General features: G+C 45.4%; 2 protein-coding genes across 2 annotated transcripts in view; one reads left to right on the forward strand and one right to left on the reverse strand.

Moving 5' to 3' along the window:
- LOC120961566 (GDP-D-glucose phosphorylase 1) overlaps positions 1-9,329 on the forward strand; it is a 29,762-nt gene extending 20,433 nt beyond the window's left edge. The window contains exon 4 of the mRNA XM_040385359.2: positions 10-9,329. Coding sequence (XP_040241293.2) covers positions 10-435 — 426 coding nt within the window. The 3' untranslated portion in view covers positions 436-9,329. The remainder of the gene's footprint in view (positions 1-9) is intronic.
- LOC120961550 (uncharacterized) overlaps positions 1-17,669 on the reverse strand; it is a 115,984-nt gene that overhangs the window by 13,583 nt on the left and 84,732 nt on the right. The window contains exons 3-4 of the mRNA XM_040385335.2: positions 11,851-12,095; positions 10,690-10,914 (exon numbers count right to left, since the gene is read on the reverse strand). Coding sequence (XP_040241269.2) covers positions 10,690-10,914; positions 11,851-12,095 — 470 coding nt within the window. The remainder of the gene's footprint in view (positions 1-10,689; positions 10,915-11,850; positions 12,096-17,669) is intronic.

Raw genomic sequence — 17,669 nt, forward strand, 5'->3', positions numbered from 1 at the left:
TGGTTTTAGGAACTGCTTCCCGTGCGTGGCACTCCGCTGCTGCACCGGCTGGCGGATCATCTGCCGGCCCAGGGGTATTGCTTCGTGCTGCGCGACCCAACCACGGAGCTGGAGCTCGTCTGCAGCGGGCTGATGAAGCTGATCCAGGCGCTAGCGGAACGGCAGATGGCACACAATCTCTTCTGGACCTGGACCGACCTGCACCGGGGTGGCGAGCTGCGGGCCCTTGTGTTTCCCCGCGTGACCCAGTGCGTCAACAAGGCGGCCTGCTCGTTCAATGCCGCGTTTCTCGAGCTCTGCGGGTTCGTTTCCGTCGGTGAGGGGAACGATTATGACCGGCTAACGGAGGAAGCTATCGTGCAGGCGCTGCGGGAAGCGCAGGGTGACGTGTACGGTATGCTGGACGGCATATTTCCCGTCGCTAGTACCGATTGAGCGTTTGGGTGGTTGAGAAATTCAACCGTTGTTTTAAATACAGGACTAGGAATGTTGAATGATTTAAAGAAAACAATATTTTAAGAGAAAGATAGTTAAGCAAACTCGATTTATTTGAGGTTAGTTAAAGGTTCAACCGTTGGTCACAAAGAAACGTGCCACTAGCGTTGTAAGTTACTCGTACAACCCCTAATAGACATGTCTGTGCTGGGATGGTGTGAAAATGGTACCCAAAAATAGCACACTAATCCTAGCGCAACGCAAAAAAAGGTATGAAGGCAGTTTTTCATGCGTAAAAATGCGGCAATAGAGAGAGAGAGAGACAGGGCAAAAAAACCCCGAAGTAAACATTCCAAAAACTGTTTAGTCAAGGCGTGCGTACACTACACCGACAAAAGCAAACCCCTTACTTTAGCAGAGGAAACGACCTGCGTCCTGCCTTAAGCCGTTCTTTTGTTTTTGTTGTTCTTGTATCTTCCATTTCCCCCGCGGAAAAGCGGAAAAGATGGCCAGTTGAGGGCGGCCCCTCCGATGGTGGCGCAATGTCTTACTCATTCTTCGTGTTCGGCTTACGGTTAACCCTCGCAAAACAAAAAACAAACCAAAAAAAAACCCTCTTTTAGCAATGGAAAGCTGCTCCGAGGGCGTTATTTTTCTTTACACCTCATCTCCCTCTAAACCTTCCCTCTCCCCCACACTGCCACCAAGCAAACAAGACGCTTGCGGCAAAACGAGGATTAGATTAAAGGGGATGATCGTTTCGCGATTAGGCGAGATAGGGACGAGAAAAGCAGCCGAACGCACGGCATCCGTCCCTGCAACTATTGGGAGCAGCGTGGGTGGTCGTTGCGTTGTGCCTGGCCTGGGTTGTGATTTGCATTTTCCGATCATTAATCACGAGGAATGATGGGTCCTATCCATCCCCCCCCCCGGTTTCGTCTTCCACTTCAAACCGAAACCGCAGCACAACGCAGACGGCAAAAGCTTTGAGGAAGGAAAGTGAGAATGCGGACCCAGCGAGCTTCTCCGTGGCTTTCTCCGGACCCGGGGGTAAATAGGTAATAGCTGTCAAATTTTCTGTGTACAATGTGACAGCCGCCCCAAAAAGCAGGGCGTCCGATAATGGTTGTGTGTTTGGGCCGGGCGGTGGATGCTGGCTGAAACGTGAAACAAAAGAGCAGTGCGCTGGTCTTGATTGGTCTTGTGTGCCTTTCCCGGTGGGGCGACGACTGGACGGCACGGGCGACGGGCAACAAGTCAGTGCTTTTTGGCAGACTCAAACAAAAAAAAATGCTCTTACTTTGACAAGTGGCAATAGCATTGTTTTTTAGCGCAACAGGCAGTTGCGGTGGAGCGAGAAAATGTTGCAAAGAGATGAGTTTTTTTTTTGGTTGCTTTTTACAGTCGACACTCCAGCCGGCAAGGCCGTTGCGTGTCGCATTCATTCGCTTTCTTATTGCGAAAGGGCGAAAGATAAATGGAAATTCAGCTTCAACTTCAACCCTTTTTTTCGTCTGGCACTTGGGCTAGGTAGGGAGCTGTTGTGTTGTATCGTCCGCACGTTCGGCTGCGGCTGCTGCATCAACAGGCCATCAATTTCGTTTGCGAAAAATCATCCTCACCACTAACCACCATTTGTATCGTTCACAATGGCCGGATATTTGTCACACATCTGGGCCTGCCAGAAGCGGGCTCAAATGGATTGTTCGGCTTGGCAATATGAGGTGAAGGACAGAAGGGAGAAACAGAGGGAGAGAGAGAGCAAATTAAATGTTTTAATGTGATTTCCTGTTGTTGTTTTTTGTTGGCAACACACATTATGTCGCCTTTTGGGACCGTTTTCCGGTGACCCCCGCGCGTGACACAGTACGAACCAATAAGATGATCCGGTTCGAAGGACCAAATTGTGCTCCATAAATCTAGCGTGCTCGATGCAAGTGAAAGACGCTGCTCGAAAGAAACGTTCGTTAGGTTATAGCTTTTTCATGTTTTGGAGTGCGTCAGGGGACCAACACGTCTCTGTGTGTGTGTGTGTGTGGTTAATTTTTTTAAGTGACCCCGTTTACTCTTCCGCATGCTCCAAGTGAGCGGAGATGAGAAGATCATTTGAAACATGCAGGCCAACCTCACCACAAAAAGAAAATCCCACATTCCGTAAATGGTTGGGAATGCCTTCTCCTCCGAGCCCTCCTTTCTCTGCGAAAAACCATAAAACCATAACCTATAACGCGACGGCGATGGCGATGGAATAACTAAAACAGAGAACTGTTCTCAGCCGTTTAGTGTTTTTCGTATTATTATTTTTTTTCCTACTTCGGTTTTCAAACGGATCGAACAAGTTTTTCACACCACTCTAACGCTAACGAAGCGGCAAAGGAATTCGAGAGTGGAAAGATGAAGTGCCACCCAACACCCTCACTCCCCGGCACTACAGTTTTACCCGGTATTGCAAAGGGATTAACGACGATACCGGGGAAAAAGGGGGACGCGTTGCTGGTGGGTGCCGGCGATTGGGCGAAACACTTTCCCCACACCGCTTCACTCCATTTGTCTCCGCCTCCGAGCGGGCAAAGCAGGGAGGGGACCATTTTTCGTGCACAGAGCACACTTCCCATTCAATTGGAAGTTATTTATTATATTTGAAACTAACCTCGAACCCACCGTTCCCCTTGGCCTTTCTGTGCTCCTCTCACTGTGAGAGAACACACACACACACGTATGCACAGAAACACACACTGGTAGACACTTCTGGACGGACGGGTGGATGCTAGAGTGTCCAGCAAAAAAAAAAAAAAGAATAAACCGGGACTGAGTGCGATGGAAAAGCGATCTACACACCCCAAACACCCTGCCCCGGCGTAGGCGAAGGCTATTTGACATTTCGAAGCAAACGCTTCCCGCCCACACGGCACCCAATGAGGCGAAAACTTAGCTGCCAGGGGGAAACAATAAATCAGTTACAGTGCCACCATACTGCCCGTCCGCGCCCCGGTGAAGCTGGAACACCCGCCTGGAACGCGCGATGGACAGATGCGGACGGAGGCGGCCGATGAGCTGCGCGCAGCGTGGCGAGCGAGGTGAGCTTAGAGGATAAACCACAAACCACACTCCACGCTACGTTGGCTCTGTGTGTGTGTGTGTGTGTGTGTGTGAGTGCTACCGGGAAAACAACAGGCTGCTGGCACGGGCAAAGCGAATGGCGCACAGGCAAAGTGAAAAGTGAAACCTTATGAAGTGGAAAATGATTTTCCGATACGTGTGCTTCAAGTTGTGTGTGTGTGTGTGTGTGTACGGGGGCGTATTGGTGATCCCTTTTTTGAGCTCAACGTTTATGCTGGCCAACGGCCAAACCCAGATAGGGATAGCTTTTCGGTAGCGGGCGGTCCGAGAAAACTAGTGAGGAAGGCTGAGTGGCAATCGAGTGGACGGCAAAAATGTATGAATCAATTTTCCAATTCTCCCTTCAACACACACACACACGGATGCTTCTGATACGGTTAGGGCAAAAGTGTGCTGGATGTGTGTGTGTGTGTGTGTGTGTGTGTGTTTGCGAAGGGATCCGATGGACCCAATTCACAAACTTTAGCCATCTTTTGTTTGTGCGCTTGAGCCGCTTTTGTTTTCACTCCGCGAACAACCCCGAAGGGAGGGGGGGGGAGGAGTGGAGGGGAGAGACCCCCCCCCCCTTACTGTCTACCACTCGCACTAGCCATGTGTTAGCATCGATGTAGAACCAGCGCACAAGCAAGCATCTTATCACACGAAGCCCAACAATGGCAAGGACCTGGAAGCGCCTGCATGTATGCAATCGCTTTCGAATTGACGCGGAAAGGACTTTCCCTGCTACACGCTCAACTATGCCAAATGCATCGATCGTCAAAAAAAAAAAAAAGAAAAAAGGTGAAACACACTCACACATGTTTGGAGCGGTGCTACATATTACAGCAAAGTTTTGCTACATTCCGAGCGGGGATATTAGTGAGATGGGAAGTTTTGGTACCAGTTTTATTTTGGAATCAAAACTGCCCTCAAACTTCCCACTTTAGGATGACAGCCAATTTTGAATATTTAGATTTTTTTTCTTCTATCTACTATAAATAAACTTGTTTCGGCGGGAGGTGATGGTCTCGGTATCCCTAAGGGGATTATTTTCCGCCGGGTCATGTGTCACCCCGGCCTTTTGTTTTGTTCCACCCCCAACGGGACCGGAAAAAGGCGTGAACCGAATCGAGAGAGGCATTGATAAACAAAAAAAAAAAAGCGGGGGAAGCAACATCGACCAAGCTTAAATCAATTCCGCCGTTCGTCCTTTTTGGCATGTAAAGTATACTTTTTTTTGTGATTTCAAATGCAAAGCTTGCTACACTACAGCAGCACTAAAATGTTGCTAGTGCATCGGACATTAGAGCAGAAGCCCAGTACAGTAACGTTTCACTTCGTATCACATAACGTAAAAGTAATTTAAAAAAGGACTTTGATAACCAACACAGAGTCTAACAAAGGCTTTCAAAAAAGATTGAAACAGGCAAAAAGTATAGCCAATTTCCAAATGTTGCCTCATTGTTGCAAAAAAAGTGATTTCAAGTACTACCATTATGATATTGGCTGATAGCGCCTAAAACCGATCGATCAATTGCGCTTTTTTGCGTGCGTGTATGCTATCGCTATTCCGATACTGTAGTTGCCTGTAAATGCCTCTGGTATGCAATTTCACCGTAAAAACAAATGGACTGTGGAATAGTGAGTTCGAACAATCGAAATCAAAATGGAGACACTTTTGATGAAACCCGTTCCGCTTGCATCTCCATCCCTTCTCTCCCTTAGTCTCTCTCTCTCTGTTGCTGGGTGATATGGTGCTCCTATACTTCACCGCTGTGTTGGAGCATAGGTCTTTGTGTGTGTTTAGATCAGAGTTGTCAAATTGTTGGCCCGCGGTCGCTTGAGCCAAAATTATTTTTATTTTGCATTTCTGCTTCTCCAGTACAAGTCAGTCAATTCCGAACGCCTGAAGTTTGATGAGATCTTCAACTTCACAAATTTCTCTTACCAATTGTTAGACCATCCAGCGTCATAAAACCGTTATCGGTGTTTTGCTCCATCGGTCGAGCACGCAATTCCGGACACATTGTTTGCTGGTCTGGTAAAGCGGTTACAAAAATACTACAAATTATTTTTATCTCATAACAATCGCTTACATATGAATACATTGTGTTGCTTAAACAAAAATATGTGTTGATTTGATTTATTAGTTTCCAACTTTAAACTCACACTTGCTGTGTGTGGTTACCGAACATTACTGTTTTATTTTTAATTTTAAGCAAATAATCAGAAAGAGTAATTGCTGTTAGCAAAGACTTTGAATGATTAACAAAAGCGCTCATCCAACACGACTGCAAAACGAGATTAATCAAATTGCTACTGAGGTGTGGGATAGCGAATCAACGCCTTGTGTAGCGTGGAATTTCGGCATCATCTACCCCATGTACAAGAAGGGAGACAGGTTGGGCTGGACAGGGATATCACAGTGTTGACTCCTTCAGGATCGTCTTGTGCCTCGCGTTGAAGAGACAGACAGAAACTATCAAAAAAGATTCCGAAACGGAAATCGACCACTGATCAGATCTTCACCATGCGGCAGATCTAGGAGAAGATGGCAGAATACAGACGCAACACGTACCAACTCTTCATTGTTTTCAAAGCTGCATATGATAGCATAGCCAGGGTAAAACTATGCGAGGTTATGATTCCCGGCCAAACGTTCTTTTGGATTCCCGATTAAACAGATAAGACTAGGACCAACGTCACTTGCCAGGTGGAGATGGATGGAAACCTCTCAGGGCCTTTTGCTACCACCAAAGGTCTGCGCTAGCGGGACGGGCTTGCCTGTCCCCTATTCAACTAGGCGCTAGAGTGGGTTATCCGTGACTCGAGGGTGGAGACTACGGGAATCTTCTTTTATAGATCAACCCAGATCCTGGTATACGCTGATGATATAGACATCATTCTTCTGTGGCTCTCCCATGTAGCAGAAGCCTACCAAGGGATCGAGCAGGTGGCAGAGATCCTCGGATTGCAGATAAACCAGAATAATAAATAAACCAGGAATACAGAAATACATATACGTAGGCTTGACGTACAGATAGGTGAACGCACTGTTGAAGTCGTCCCAGAATTCGCATATTTTGTGTCAAAGTTCAGCAACAACTGCTGGTTGCCAACAGGTTATTACTACAGCCTAAGAAACAAGTTTGCCCCAAAGAACCTGTCGCAACGGACGAAGCTGGGACTATACAGCACCTACATAGTACCGGTACTCACATACACCTCTGAGTCACGGGCACTGTCCAAATCTGACGAAACTCTCTTTGTCGCGTTCGAGAGGAAGATGGTCAGAAAGATACTTGGCTCCGTATGTGTGGAAGAACAATGCAGGAGTCGTTATAACGACGAGCTATATGAGATGTACGGCGACCTCACTGTGGTGCTTCGTATCAAGCTCCCCAGGCTCCGGTGGGCTGGCCATGTTGTACGCATGGAAACGGACTATCCAGCCCGTAAACTCTTTTTAGGCCATCCACAACGGCAGAGGAGGAGTGGTAGGCCCAAATTGAGGTTGCTTGGAATTAAGGCCTGGATAACGGACTGGCAGACGAAAGCGCGAGACCTTGGGCGGTTTCGAGCTTTCCTGAGGCAGGCCAAGATCGCAAAGCGGTTGTAGCGCTGGATAAGGGAGTAAGTAAGCTCATCCAGGTACGAATGAAAAACTGAATCTTTTTAGCACATTATTTTGGTGAAAATATCAGATCGAACCCCTCTTTAGGGAATAAACAAGCCTACTTAACTATTGGCCATAACTGGCAATGACTATTTTTGCGTCCTAAATCTGGATAGCTGGCACAAATTTAAAAAAAATCAGAGGTCTATGGCCGAATGAAAAAAATCTCCTACAAACGTTTCTTGGATTTAATAATATAACAATTTTGCATTAAATTTTTTACTACTGCAACGGTCTTGTTATCTCAATATGGACTGAAAGGTACTGCCAGCGGTCCGATTTTGGTAAAACTATGTTGCGCGCCTGTACTACTATTTTAAGCGGCATTTTGCCCCGCCAAATGATCAAATGTGTTTGACATCGCTGATGGCGATGATTCAAAATGTGTTTTTGTCTGCATTTGCCTTCATCCGCCGCGTCCCGTTCAACGGCCGGTCCCACTCGAAATGAGCGCGCGAAACTAAATTAAAGTTTTTAATTAACGGCCAACTGGCCGTCTGACTGACAAAAGCGTCCTCGTTTGATTCATCGAGCGGTTTTTTTTTCTCTCCTGTTGTTCTTCGTTCTCTTCTTCCGCTGCGTAGTGTTTGTTGCGCGCTCATTTGCTCGTACAATTACGCGTACAAGGAGAGAGGCAGGGCGATAAAATTGTTGAATGAAATGTTTGCAACAATACTGCACACGGCGCTTATTTTGGGAAATGAATGTACCAACCGAGTCGTGTGAGTATGTGTGTTTTTTCCCGGTTCCATTTTTTGCCTCCGCTCGCATCCCCAATTACCGAAGGCGCGGTTCCATCGAACAGGAAAATGTTTTAATATTTCCGATGAAAAGTGCATTGCATTGATAGGGAGGAAGAAGTGAGGTGGGTGTGTGGTTTTTTCCATTTTTGCTGTTGTGATTTTCATTTTGTGTGTGTGTATGTGTGATTGTTACAATTACGAAATTGTACTTCACAACCAATTCCGTGAATGAGTTGGAATATGAGTAGCTTTGCTCTCCAAGCGGTTCTATTGCTTGTATTGACGGGTTCAGACGCGAGAGAGGACGGAGGTGAGGAAAACAAAGCATTATAAAAAAGGCTCATTTTCACCATTTGCCACCCTTAAGGAGAAATGCTTAATGAAATCTAGCAGCGAACAGAAAATTGACTCGCCCTGTTGTTTGATTTGTATGCTTTTGTACCGACGCACCTCTTGAGCTCGGCACGTGCCTTACTACAAACCTTCGAACGGGGTGCTATTTTTGCTCTGTTCCACCTCTTCTAGCACCTCCACCTCCCTCCCCCCACCCATTGGGAAAAATTTAATTAGTTTGCTTTTGGAATAATAAAACACTCCCGCTACCGGGAACTTCCCAGCGGCCAACCTCCTTCCCATGGGGTCGATGATGTATCAGTCGCACTCCAAAAATATAGACATTAGACGCATCGTCAACCACGGAACAGGCAAGATGGTCGGAAGTGAGTGTTCCATCACCTCTTCCCCCGGCAGAATGGTACCAGCGTTACGTTTCAAATCTTTACTGCAGGCAAAAGTCCCTTTTACCACTGTTCAAACAACCCACTCTTGCTCTCCTCTCTTCTATATCGTTAATGTTTATAGTTATCCGGGCAAGCATGTTTTCGACCGCATGCTTCGACCCATGAAACGTTATTGCAACTGCAGGCTGTGCATTCTGGAGCTTTGGACCGATACACTTCATATATCATGCATTGTGACAAGACGCAAGGAGACGAGCGCGAAACGTTGCTTCACGTCGTCGGCCATGAATTTCCTGCTCGTCCGGATGCAGCTGCTGGCAGGGCACGCAGCATAGCTTTGCTTTGGCATACTTTGCATTTCAGGAGCGTGTGGTTATTAGTGATTGAAAGTTATGGAATGCTGCTGCTAGTGGCCGAAGGCGTCATCCATCAATTACGTAACGCAAAAATTGCCATTTGGCGCAATGCACTTGAAATGATTTAGAGTTTAGAAAACTATAAATGTTACGTCATGGTACAATGTCTGGTAATACGTGTAGTAGGATCAATCTAATTAAAGAAATGTATAACAAAATCAAATAATAACGAACACTAAAAAAATAATAAAACATTTAATACCCATTGGTGGACCAATCACATGCTTGGAGACATTTTTTGTAGCACCCAACTCCTGGTCACTCACTTGGTCATGACATTTTCTACCTATGATAATCACGGCATTCGTGGAACATACTTGACCCACGTTTCTTTTGACTTGGTTCCAAATGTCAAAATTAGCATGCTTGATCGTCCTGTCTGCTTAGATGGTTTGTTGGGTCGAACAATAAAACATTTAAGAGTAAAAGCATGCTCATTTTGTTTCTTGGAACCACCCGCACGCCCCGCATATCTCCCATGACTATCGTAATGATCACCGACAAAAAATATCGCCAATTAACCAACTGACTGAGCAAGAGTTGGTTGCAAAAATGTCGGTAAGCATGTGAATGTTGTGAAGTCATTCGAGCTGCCGATTATATCGCGACACTCCCCAATGTAACGAAAAACAACAATCAGAAAAACCACTGGACTGGATAGTTCCTTGACTGGGACAGATTCAGGTACTATTTTGAGTAGCGAATTAAAAAGGCAACAGTATCAGGGATCGGAATGGGGTCAGGATCTGTTCTAGGACCGATGTGGAATCTTAATCAGTTCAAGAGCGGCACTACTGGTAGGTTACAATTCCATGTATATGTTACAGTTTCACGGCCGGTTTGGTGTAAGGCCAGTGTAGGTTTATGACTGATTCAATTACCTGGCTGGGAATAGATTCTGCTCCAGAACCAGTATAAATTTTGTAAAATGTCAGGATCGACTTCTTCTTCTATTTAGCGTAACGTCCTACGCTACGCGGACATCGAGGCTTAATTCATTACCACGCAACCGGATAGTCAATCCTTGCTACGGGGGGACGGTCCATTCGGTCCACCGGAAAACCCTGTATACACGTTCCAGCCAAAACCAAAACAACCCGTGCCGCATCTGACGTGTCTTTTCGAAGACGACTATTGTGAAATTGAAATGGACAGTGTACCAAAAACGACTTGACTTGTTTGCAAGTGGTAGACAATCGTGTTTTTCAAATCGAGGATTGCTAGTAGACTGTGGACAGTTGTTAATTGGAATGGAAAACCCTGTTACATCATCCTATCAGCGTTACGTAATTTATGGATAACGCCTAACACGCTGCAATGAATGATCCTCATCGCCTAATAAAGTTAAGCAATGCGATTCTTTCCCTGAAGCCTTCCCTGTAGCGGAAATTGCGTGGATATCCTTTGTGCTTTACGCGTTATTCAATTTCCCTGAAATTGGTTTTAGGCTTGCAGGCTTTTTTTGGTCCTTCATCTCTGCACACACACAAAGTCCCTGTCCACTGCATTGGCTTTCAATGGTAAATACCCGAATAAGTCAATTATATCAAAACTACCGAAATGAATGCGCTTGGACTTACATCGAGCAGAAACATCAGGCTGGCGCGCTGGTATAGGTTCGCTTCGCACATCGCCAGCACGACGTGATCGAGTGGTGTGAGTGCGTCCTCTGTCCGCAGGTGATGGACGCCTCCGTCGTACTCTTGCTGCTGCTGCTGCTGCTGCTGGTGATGATGTTGCTGGTGGTTGACGGCGAACGACGAGACAGTGCGCTGCAATGTCACACCGAGCGAGTAGATCCACATCTACGGGCAGGGGGTGAAAAAAAAGAACCAAGAGCAAGAAAACCAGTCCGAATAAGTGATTTGCGATAAAAAATCCAAATGCTGTGGCTTTGCTTTAAAAAAAAAAACATAAAACTCGATTAAGGCATGATTGAGTTTATTGGGCAGGAGACGAACCCCGCCGCCATTGCGTTGCGCGCCGTGCTTTGACAGGTCTTATGTCAAATCATGTCAAATTAGTCGAGTGCTGGACGGGTGTCATAAAATGGGCGGGGGGGGGGGGGGGGGTGTTTGGAAACGAGCGCGTGGGAGTACACTCTTTGTGTGCCGCCCTGCCCCAGGGATTTTAATCGAATGTCCATTACTATTTTCAAGGCTCCGAATGGCACACAGCAAACAACCACCCACCCACCAGCTGCGACTGATGATGATGACGGACATGATTGGACACTTTTTTGCCTGCTACCTATCCACCCCTCCCCCTCCCCTAGCCTTCTCTCCTGTCAAACCACTGTGACAACTGTACTGCGGTGGTTTCAAAATGAAAAGTACAACCAAAATAGAACAGGAGGAGGACGACGACGAATGGAATTGAAATGCAATTATTGTTATTGTGTTCGGACGGGCGGCGAAAAACCTGTTACCGCAGAAAACAATCAGCCTAACAGCGTTTTGCGTGGAAACGTTCGTCTACCTGTGTATGTGTGTATGTGTGTGTGTACAAACGCTTTTTTGTTTGTTTGCTGCTCTGTATCACTCTCCCCAGGAAGAGTTAAATAGATATTGCTGCAACGGGGCTTCAAAATGCATTACCCACTCAAGCGCCAACCATCTCCCCGACGAGCACATTTCCTTCCCGCTTTTTCTCTACAGTGTTCTACACCTGCTACACTTTTTGCAACAGGTCCTGCAGTGTGTTTGTGCTTTCCGCCCAGCAAACGGCCGTGTTGTTCTTACCTTTTCAACGTCCGACTCGCTGAACTGCACGTTCTTGCCGAGCGAGTTGATGTACTCGGGCGATAGGAACGGTTCCTCCGACGCACCGTAGTCCGGCGCTGCACTGGCGTCCCGTCCCTGCTCGTGCTGCTGTCCGCCGACGCCGCCGGTTGCCGGCACGATGCTGAACACGACGCGTCCGCGCGAGCTGATCTGCAGACTGGCGGGCGTTATCAACGGTCGAACTTTGCTGATTGATGGTGTTTCTGAGAAGGAAGGCGGGGTAAAAGAAACGAAACGAGATTAGACACGCGGTTGTGACGCACCGCCCAACATCCATCAAGCAGTCAAACGCAAGGTGAAGGACACTTGTGATCCTCCTTGCGCGTCCGTCCGGGTGGGCTTCGCTTAATGATAATTAATAGAAATGGACGCCCTGCCCCACCGTAAGGTATGTTTTCTCATTACTTCTGGCAATGGTTTGCTTCGGGAAGCTGTTTGCTTTGCTTTGCTGCTGTTTGTAGCACATTGCCGTCCAGCGTTCTGCGTGTTGGTGCCTCGTGCAAATAGATACGGTGTAATGCGTGCAATGCAAATTGTGTTGGAGTTCAAATTAAAACCGCCATTTTGAGGTTAAATGTTTTTCAAAAGTTTTTAATTTGAAGAAGAAATTTCTCTCAACAAATACATAAACTGTAGCGCATCCTGTGCGTGTGCTGCTTGCTCGAAGAACAATAATTGTGAGACATAGCGGTTGCTCGTTGGTTGCTTTTATTGTTTTGTGATTTAGTCGAAATGTCACTTGAGAAGTTTGAAATTGAATCAACATTAATGTAGTTAAACAACTGTCCTGACAACCTTGGTTACAATGACACAAGAAAATGATTTCAGGGCAATTTTTACCAAAACAAAAAAATTGTTGAATTTAAACTTTTCCATAAAAAAATATCAAACAAAACTGTTTTCACGTCGCTCTCTCCTTTCCTAAGTACAATGCACAGTGGATAATATCCATACAAACGGCGGGATGAAAATCATTTTCTCATATTATTGCATTTTTCTTATGAGAAAATTTTCTCATATTATTGCATGTTAAGACCATATGGGACGGCCCCACAGTGTATTCGTCGACTGGTGCAACTTTATAACATTCCCGTCGTAGGCTCAAACCACATTGGAATCGTTCTGTATGAGAAACTGTACCAGAAACACAAATAATAGTGCTCATTATACGATATTCGTTATTCGATACTCGTTAAGTTGTTAAGCATTTTAAATTTGCTCGTTAAGTGAAAAACTCGTAATAAGGGGTATCCATTACTGGGTACGAGGAGCTGCCATAGTAACCATAGTAATGGTTACTGCAGAAAATACATGCTAATAATAAGAAAATACAATTTCAGAAAATACAAATTAGCAATATCGATTGGCCGTTGGCCGATTGGCAGGAGAAACCAGTATAAACGAATCTTTAGTATGTATACTATATCTTTAAATTAGCGGAATATATGCTCTTGCATAAACCGTATTTGTACGACAAATCCGTCAAATTTCCAGCTCGATCCGTGGATAATCTACGCTGCGTGTTTTGTTGTGCATCGATTCAAACTTGCTAAAAGATCTTTCCACGGTTATCACTTTATGTTTTTATGTATAAAATAGTTCAAGTTCATTTTTTGCAGATCCTATTTGCATACGTTCGATTAAATCTAATTTGGAAGCTGCCAATTGAAAACGCTTTGAAAAAATGTGTTTAAACTTTTTGATGCTTCAGACATGCTTCCTTAGAATTAATAAAAACATTAGGTTTCTCAATTGAAGGAAAAAGTATTTACTCTTGATGATGAAAGATGTTGAAAACTTTATGAATAGTCAGTTCGTCCTTTTGAAAACATTTGACAAATCGCTTACAAGCCAAGATCTTAATGCACGACAACTTTAATAGGAAAATAAAGATGTAGAGTCATTCTTATTAGAAATGGATTTTTTAGTATTTAGGTAAAGAGACTATGTATTTACCAAAGTGTGTTAAGCAAAATGTACTAGGTGTAAGAATATGGAAGGTCTAATTTTAATTAAACTTCAGAGAAAGATTTTAAATATTCGATCGTAAATACACAATAAAAACGAAAAATGTAGACGAAAAAAACCCGGTAAAAAATTGTAAAAATAAAAAATACGGATAAAAATGTACCCCACGGTACAACAGTTTATCATTCATGCTGCGTAGAGGTTGACATCATTCGTTTATGATAGGTAGTTTTTGATACTGGTGGTTTGTGACTCTCAACAACATTATGTAACAAAATCGCCCACGCTCTTGTCAAGAAAAAGGTAAATAATTGTCGTGTTGTGAGGATGATCGAAGCACAGCCGAATTCAAATTCAACCGAATTCAATTTAAATTCAACGATAAAAGGTAGGAAAAAGGTTGATGTTTCATATTACATACTACTCACGACCGAAATCAGGTCGAAATGTAAAATGAATGAGGCAAAATTTTAGAAATGTTTGTTTTTTTTTGTTGAATCTTGATACACTTCAAAAACAAGTTTTTTCATCTTATTTAGACAAAGCTAAACAGTATGTTAAAAACCCGTTTCCAATCACATACTAATTGTTGAAATTTGATCAATATTTGCTTAAATATGATGGTTTATGTTTATGTAAAAAAAAAATCGGCACCAAAAACATTCAGTAAATTTGTGTAAAAAACGTGATTTTTTTTTATTTTAACGAAGTTTAAGCATCCATTTTAAGAAAACGTATTTGGCGTTAACATGCGGCAAAGTTGGTTTTTCGAGTTCTATACAGGCGTGTGCCCAATGTGCAATGCAACGAAGAGCCGTCGAGCGCAGCCGCTTCGGCAATACTATTTAATTAGCAAAGAATCCAAAAGCTATGGGACGCGCCACGCCGAGAAGCGTTGTTGCTGCCGCTCGCTTAAAGTCACTAAAGATTTTGTGCAGTTTTCTCGCCCGCTCCCTTTTGCAGGATAACGCTAGGCAGACAGTGGAGCTGTGGAGGAGGGTAGGGGGGGTTGGGATGTGGAGGAAATGGACTGAATGTGCGTCTGCTGGCCGCACACTGCGCTCGCACACTGCGCTTGACGTTAATTAATTGAATTAATTAGCGAGCCCGGTTGTCGGACGCAAGCGACGAACCCCTAATGAGCTTGTTAGCCGTTCAGGTGGAGCCCAGATGTGGTGGCGGCGGGCAAGGTAGAGGTAAAGGTGAAGCCGCACACACCGTCCCCCTTTCTCTCTGTCTGTTGTGTGTGTGTTTGTTTGTGTGTTTTAGGACATTCCTGCTCGATTTGGTGGGGTAAGGTAGGAAGACGCACTAGGCCGACCGCCGGCGGTGCAGAGCTTTTCAATAAGGAAAGCAATTCAACGCTCGGCGGGGTAGGGTAGGTCGAGAGCAAAGGTAAATTTGTTTGATCCTGTTTCGTTGCTGCGTATCGGACCGCGCAAGAATGGAGCAAGAATGAAAAAGTGGCTCGTGCTGCAGTTCAAACACTATTTCAAATTCAAACTCACTTCGGCAATGCAATTCGTCTCTGTAGCTCTGTGTTCGCTGCATCATCGGTTGAAGCAATGAATCGTTCAGTTTGCTCTGGTGCGCTCGGATTGTACAGTGGATGGTAAGGGGAAAAACAGGGACCGAACACGAGACGGAGAAAAGGTAGAAATTATGCGGATTCGAGTGAAATAGTTTGCCGTATTCTCAGTGCGGCTGCAGATGCAAAACATTTCAAGCAGAACTTTTTGTGGCTGCAAAAGTGATAGAACATGCTATTTTCCACGAAAAAAATTAAATAAAAAAAAGGCAAAACGGCCCATGGGTGTCGATGCATTGAGGAGCTTTAGTTCTTTAAAAAGCATCAAAAAATGAATGTTTCATGCCATCATGGGACAAATATCATAAAGGGAGGGGGGGGGGGGGGAGGGGCAAAAAAGCAAAGATGGCTTTCAAAGGGAAAGGTGGACGAGGAGGGAAAAGAAAATAGAATAAAAATCAACAGCTCGCATTAACAGCGAACGGGGAGAGAACGCTACAGAAAGCGTCCAGAAACGTAAGGACGCAATGCCACGGATGACGTAAAGCCCGCAAGCAAATATGGCACTAGGGGTCTTCCTTTTTTTTTATTTTTAGATTTCCATCCCTCTCTGGGCTGTACTTTTTGTCTGACTCCTCTTTAGCTTTCTATCGCATGCAGGGAAGATAAATGAATTCAAAAAAACCGATTGAATGGTACGGAAACAAAGCATTACATTGTAAAGAAAGAGTGTGTGTGTGAGAGAGAGAGAAGATAGAGAGAGAGAGAAGAGAGAGAGAGAGAGAGAAAGAGAAAGAAAAGATATCGAACGTAAAATTCCTTTCAAGGTACGATGGAAAACATTCGCCCGGAAGGGAACAGCGGACAGTGTGCAGCGAAACGCAAGAGTACGATGACGAGACTTGCAACAAACGTTATTATTTGTCCTGAAATTTGTATCCCGCAGACACGCAGGCAGGCGGGAGTGGCGGCCAGGCGCACGGAAGCCCCCCTTCGCCCATTGCGCCAGCACCTGTCCTCTTCCCGGCCCAGCGGATGACGATGGAAAGCGGAAAGGCAAATAAGTGGAAAATCTTGAGCGCAAACTTTTTGCCCGCGCGTCTCGTCCTGCAACCTCGCCCACGAACCTATTCTCTTAAAAATGTGCATCCCCGCCCCCCTTTCCACCTCCCTCCCCCCCAGCCCACGCTTGCTTGTGCTTGTGGGCCGTGGCCAAAAAGAAAACCCGATTATTGGCCTCGGTCTATTTTCCTTCCTGGCGTGTTCTTTTCAACGCCCTTGACGGCGGTTGCGCAAGCGAGACAGCGAGACAACGAGGAATGAAGTGCCAATATCCGGCGCGGCGAACGAGCGCACTACAGAGCCTTGCCTTGGAACCCGCGGCGGGCAGTGAATGAGGAGGGGTGGGCGAATGGGATGGGATTATAATTCTGTTTCCGGCGCTTCACGGGTTTTACAATAGCGACCGAGAGCGACACGGTAAAGTTCGTTAAATTTGGTTCCCTCCCCCCCCCCCCCCACGGGTACTTCTGAGCGTTACAATCTCCCCTTGCGTTTGCACCCCCTCTCAAACGGTACCTCTACCTGCAGCGTTGGCGCGATGATAATGTTGCGGCTGCTACCTCTTGATTAACATAATGAATATTTGTTGCGTTTTGGTTCAGCTCATACACACACACACACACAGAGCTAAGGAGCATATCCTCTGTGTGTATGTGTGTGTCGTTGTGTTTGTGTGATTTGCAGGCGTAATTGTACGTGCACGATAAACGAATGAAAGATTGAAATTACTTTCAACACACAATCAGCCGGTCTGTGGCAGAGAGGAACGGCTGCCGGGGTTGGCCTTTTCCCTCCATAGAAATCGCAACTGTTGCCCCACAGCAAGAAGAGGGAATAAATAATCAAATCAAAAACCATCCTCAACCACCCTACACTCCCCCCCCCCCAAGTGTGCGTGTCGGTATGCAACATGTGTAATTTAACGCTTCGTAATTTAGTTGCGCGGTTTTTGAAGTATGTTGTACGCACTGGGGCTGGTTGTGAGTGGGTAAAAATGCCTCCACTTGAGTGTGCTTGTGTGTGTGTGTCTGTGTGGGTATGCATGTGCTTGGGAAATGATACTTTAATGGTAACCTGCTGCTTTTATCCTTAACCCAAAAAAAAAAAAAACAAACAAAAATGGCGGTCCAGGCGTACAAAATTGGTACCGTCTGCCAGTGACATACGCTGGGTGCGCGAATACTTCATTTCTTTTTTATTTTTTTCTTTCTCTTTTGCA

Source organism: Anopheles coluzzii, chromosome X (genome assembly GCF_943734685.1).
Source record: "Anopheles coluzzii chromosome X, AcolN3, whole genome shotgun sequence".
In the NCBI taxonomy this organism is placed as follows: Eukaryota; Metazoa; Arthropoda; class Insecta; order Diptera; family Culicidae; genus Anopheles; species Anopheles coluzzii.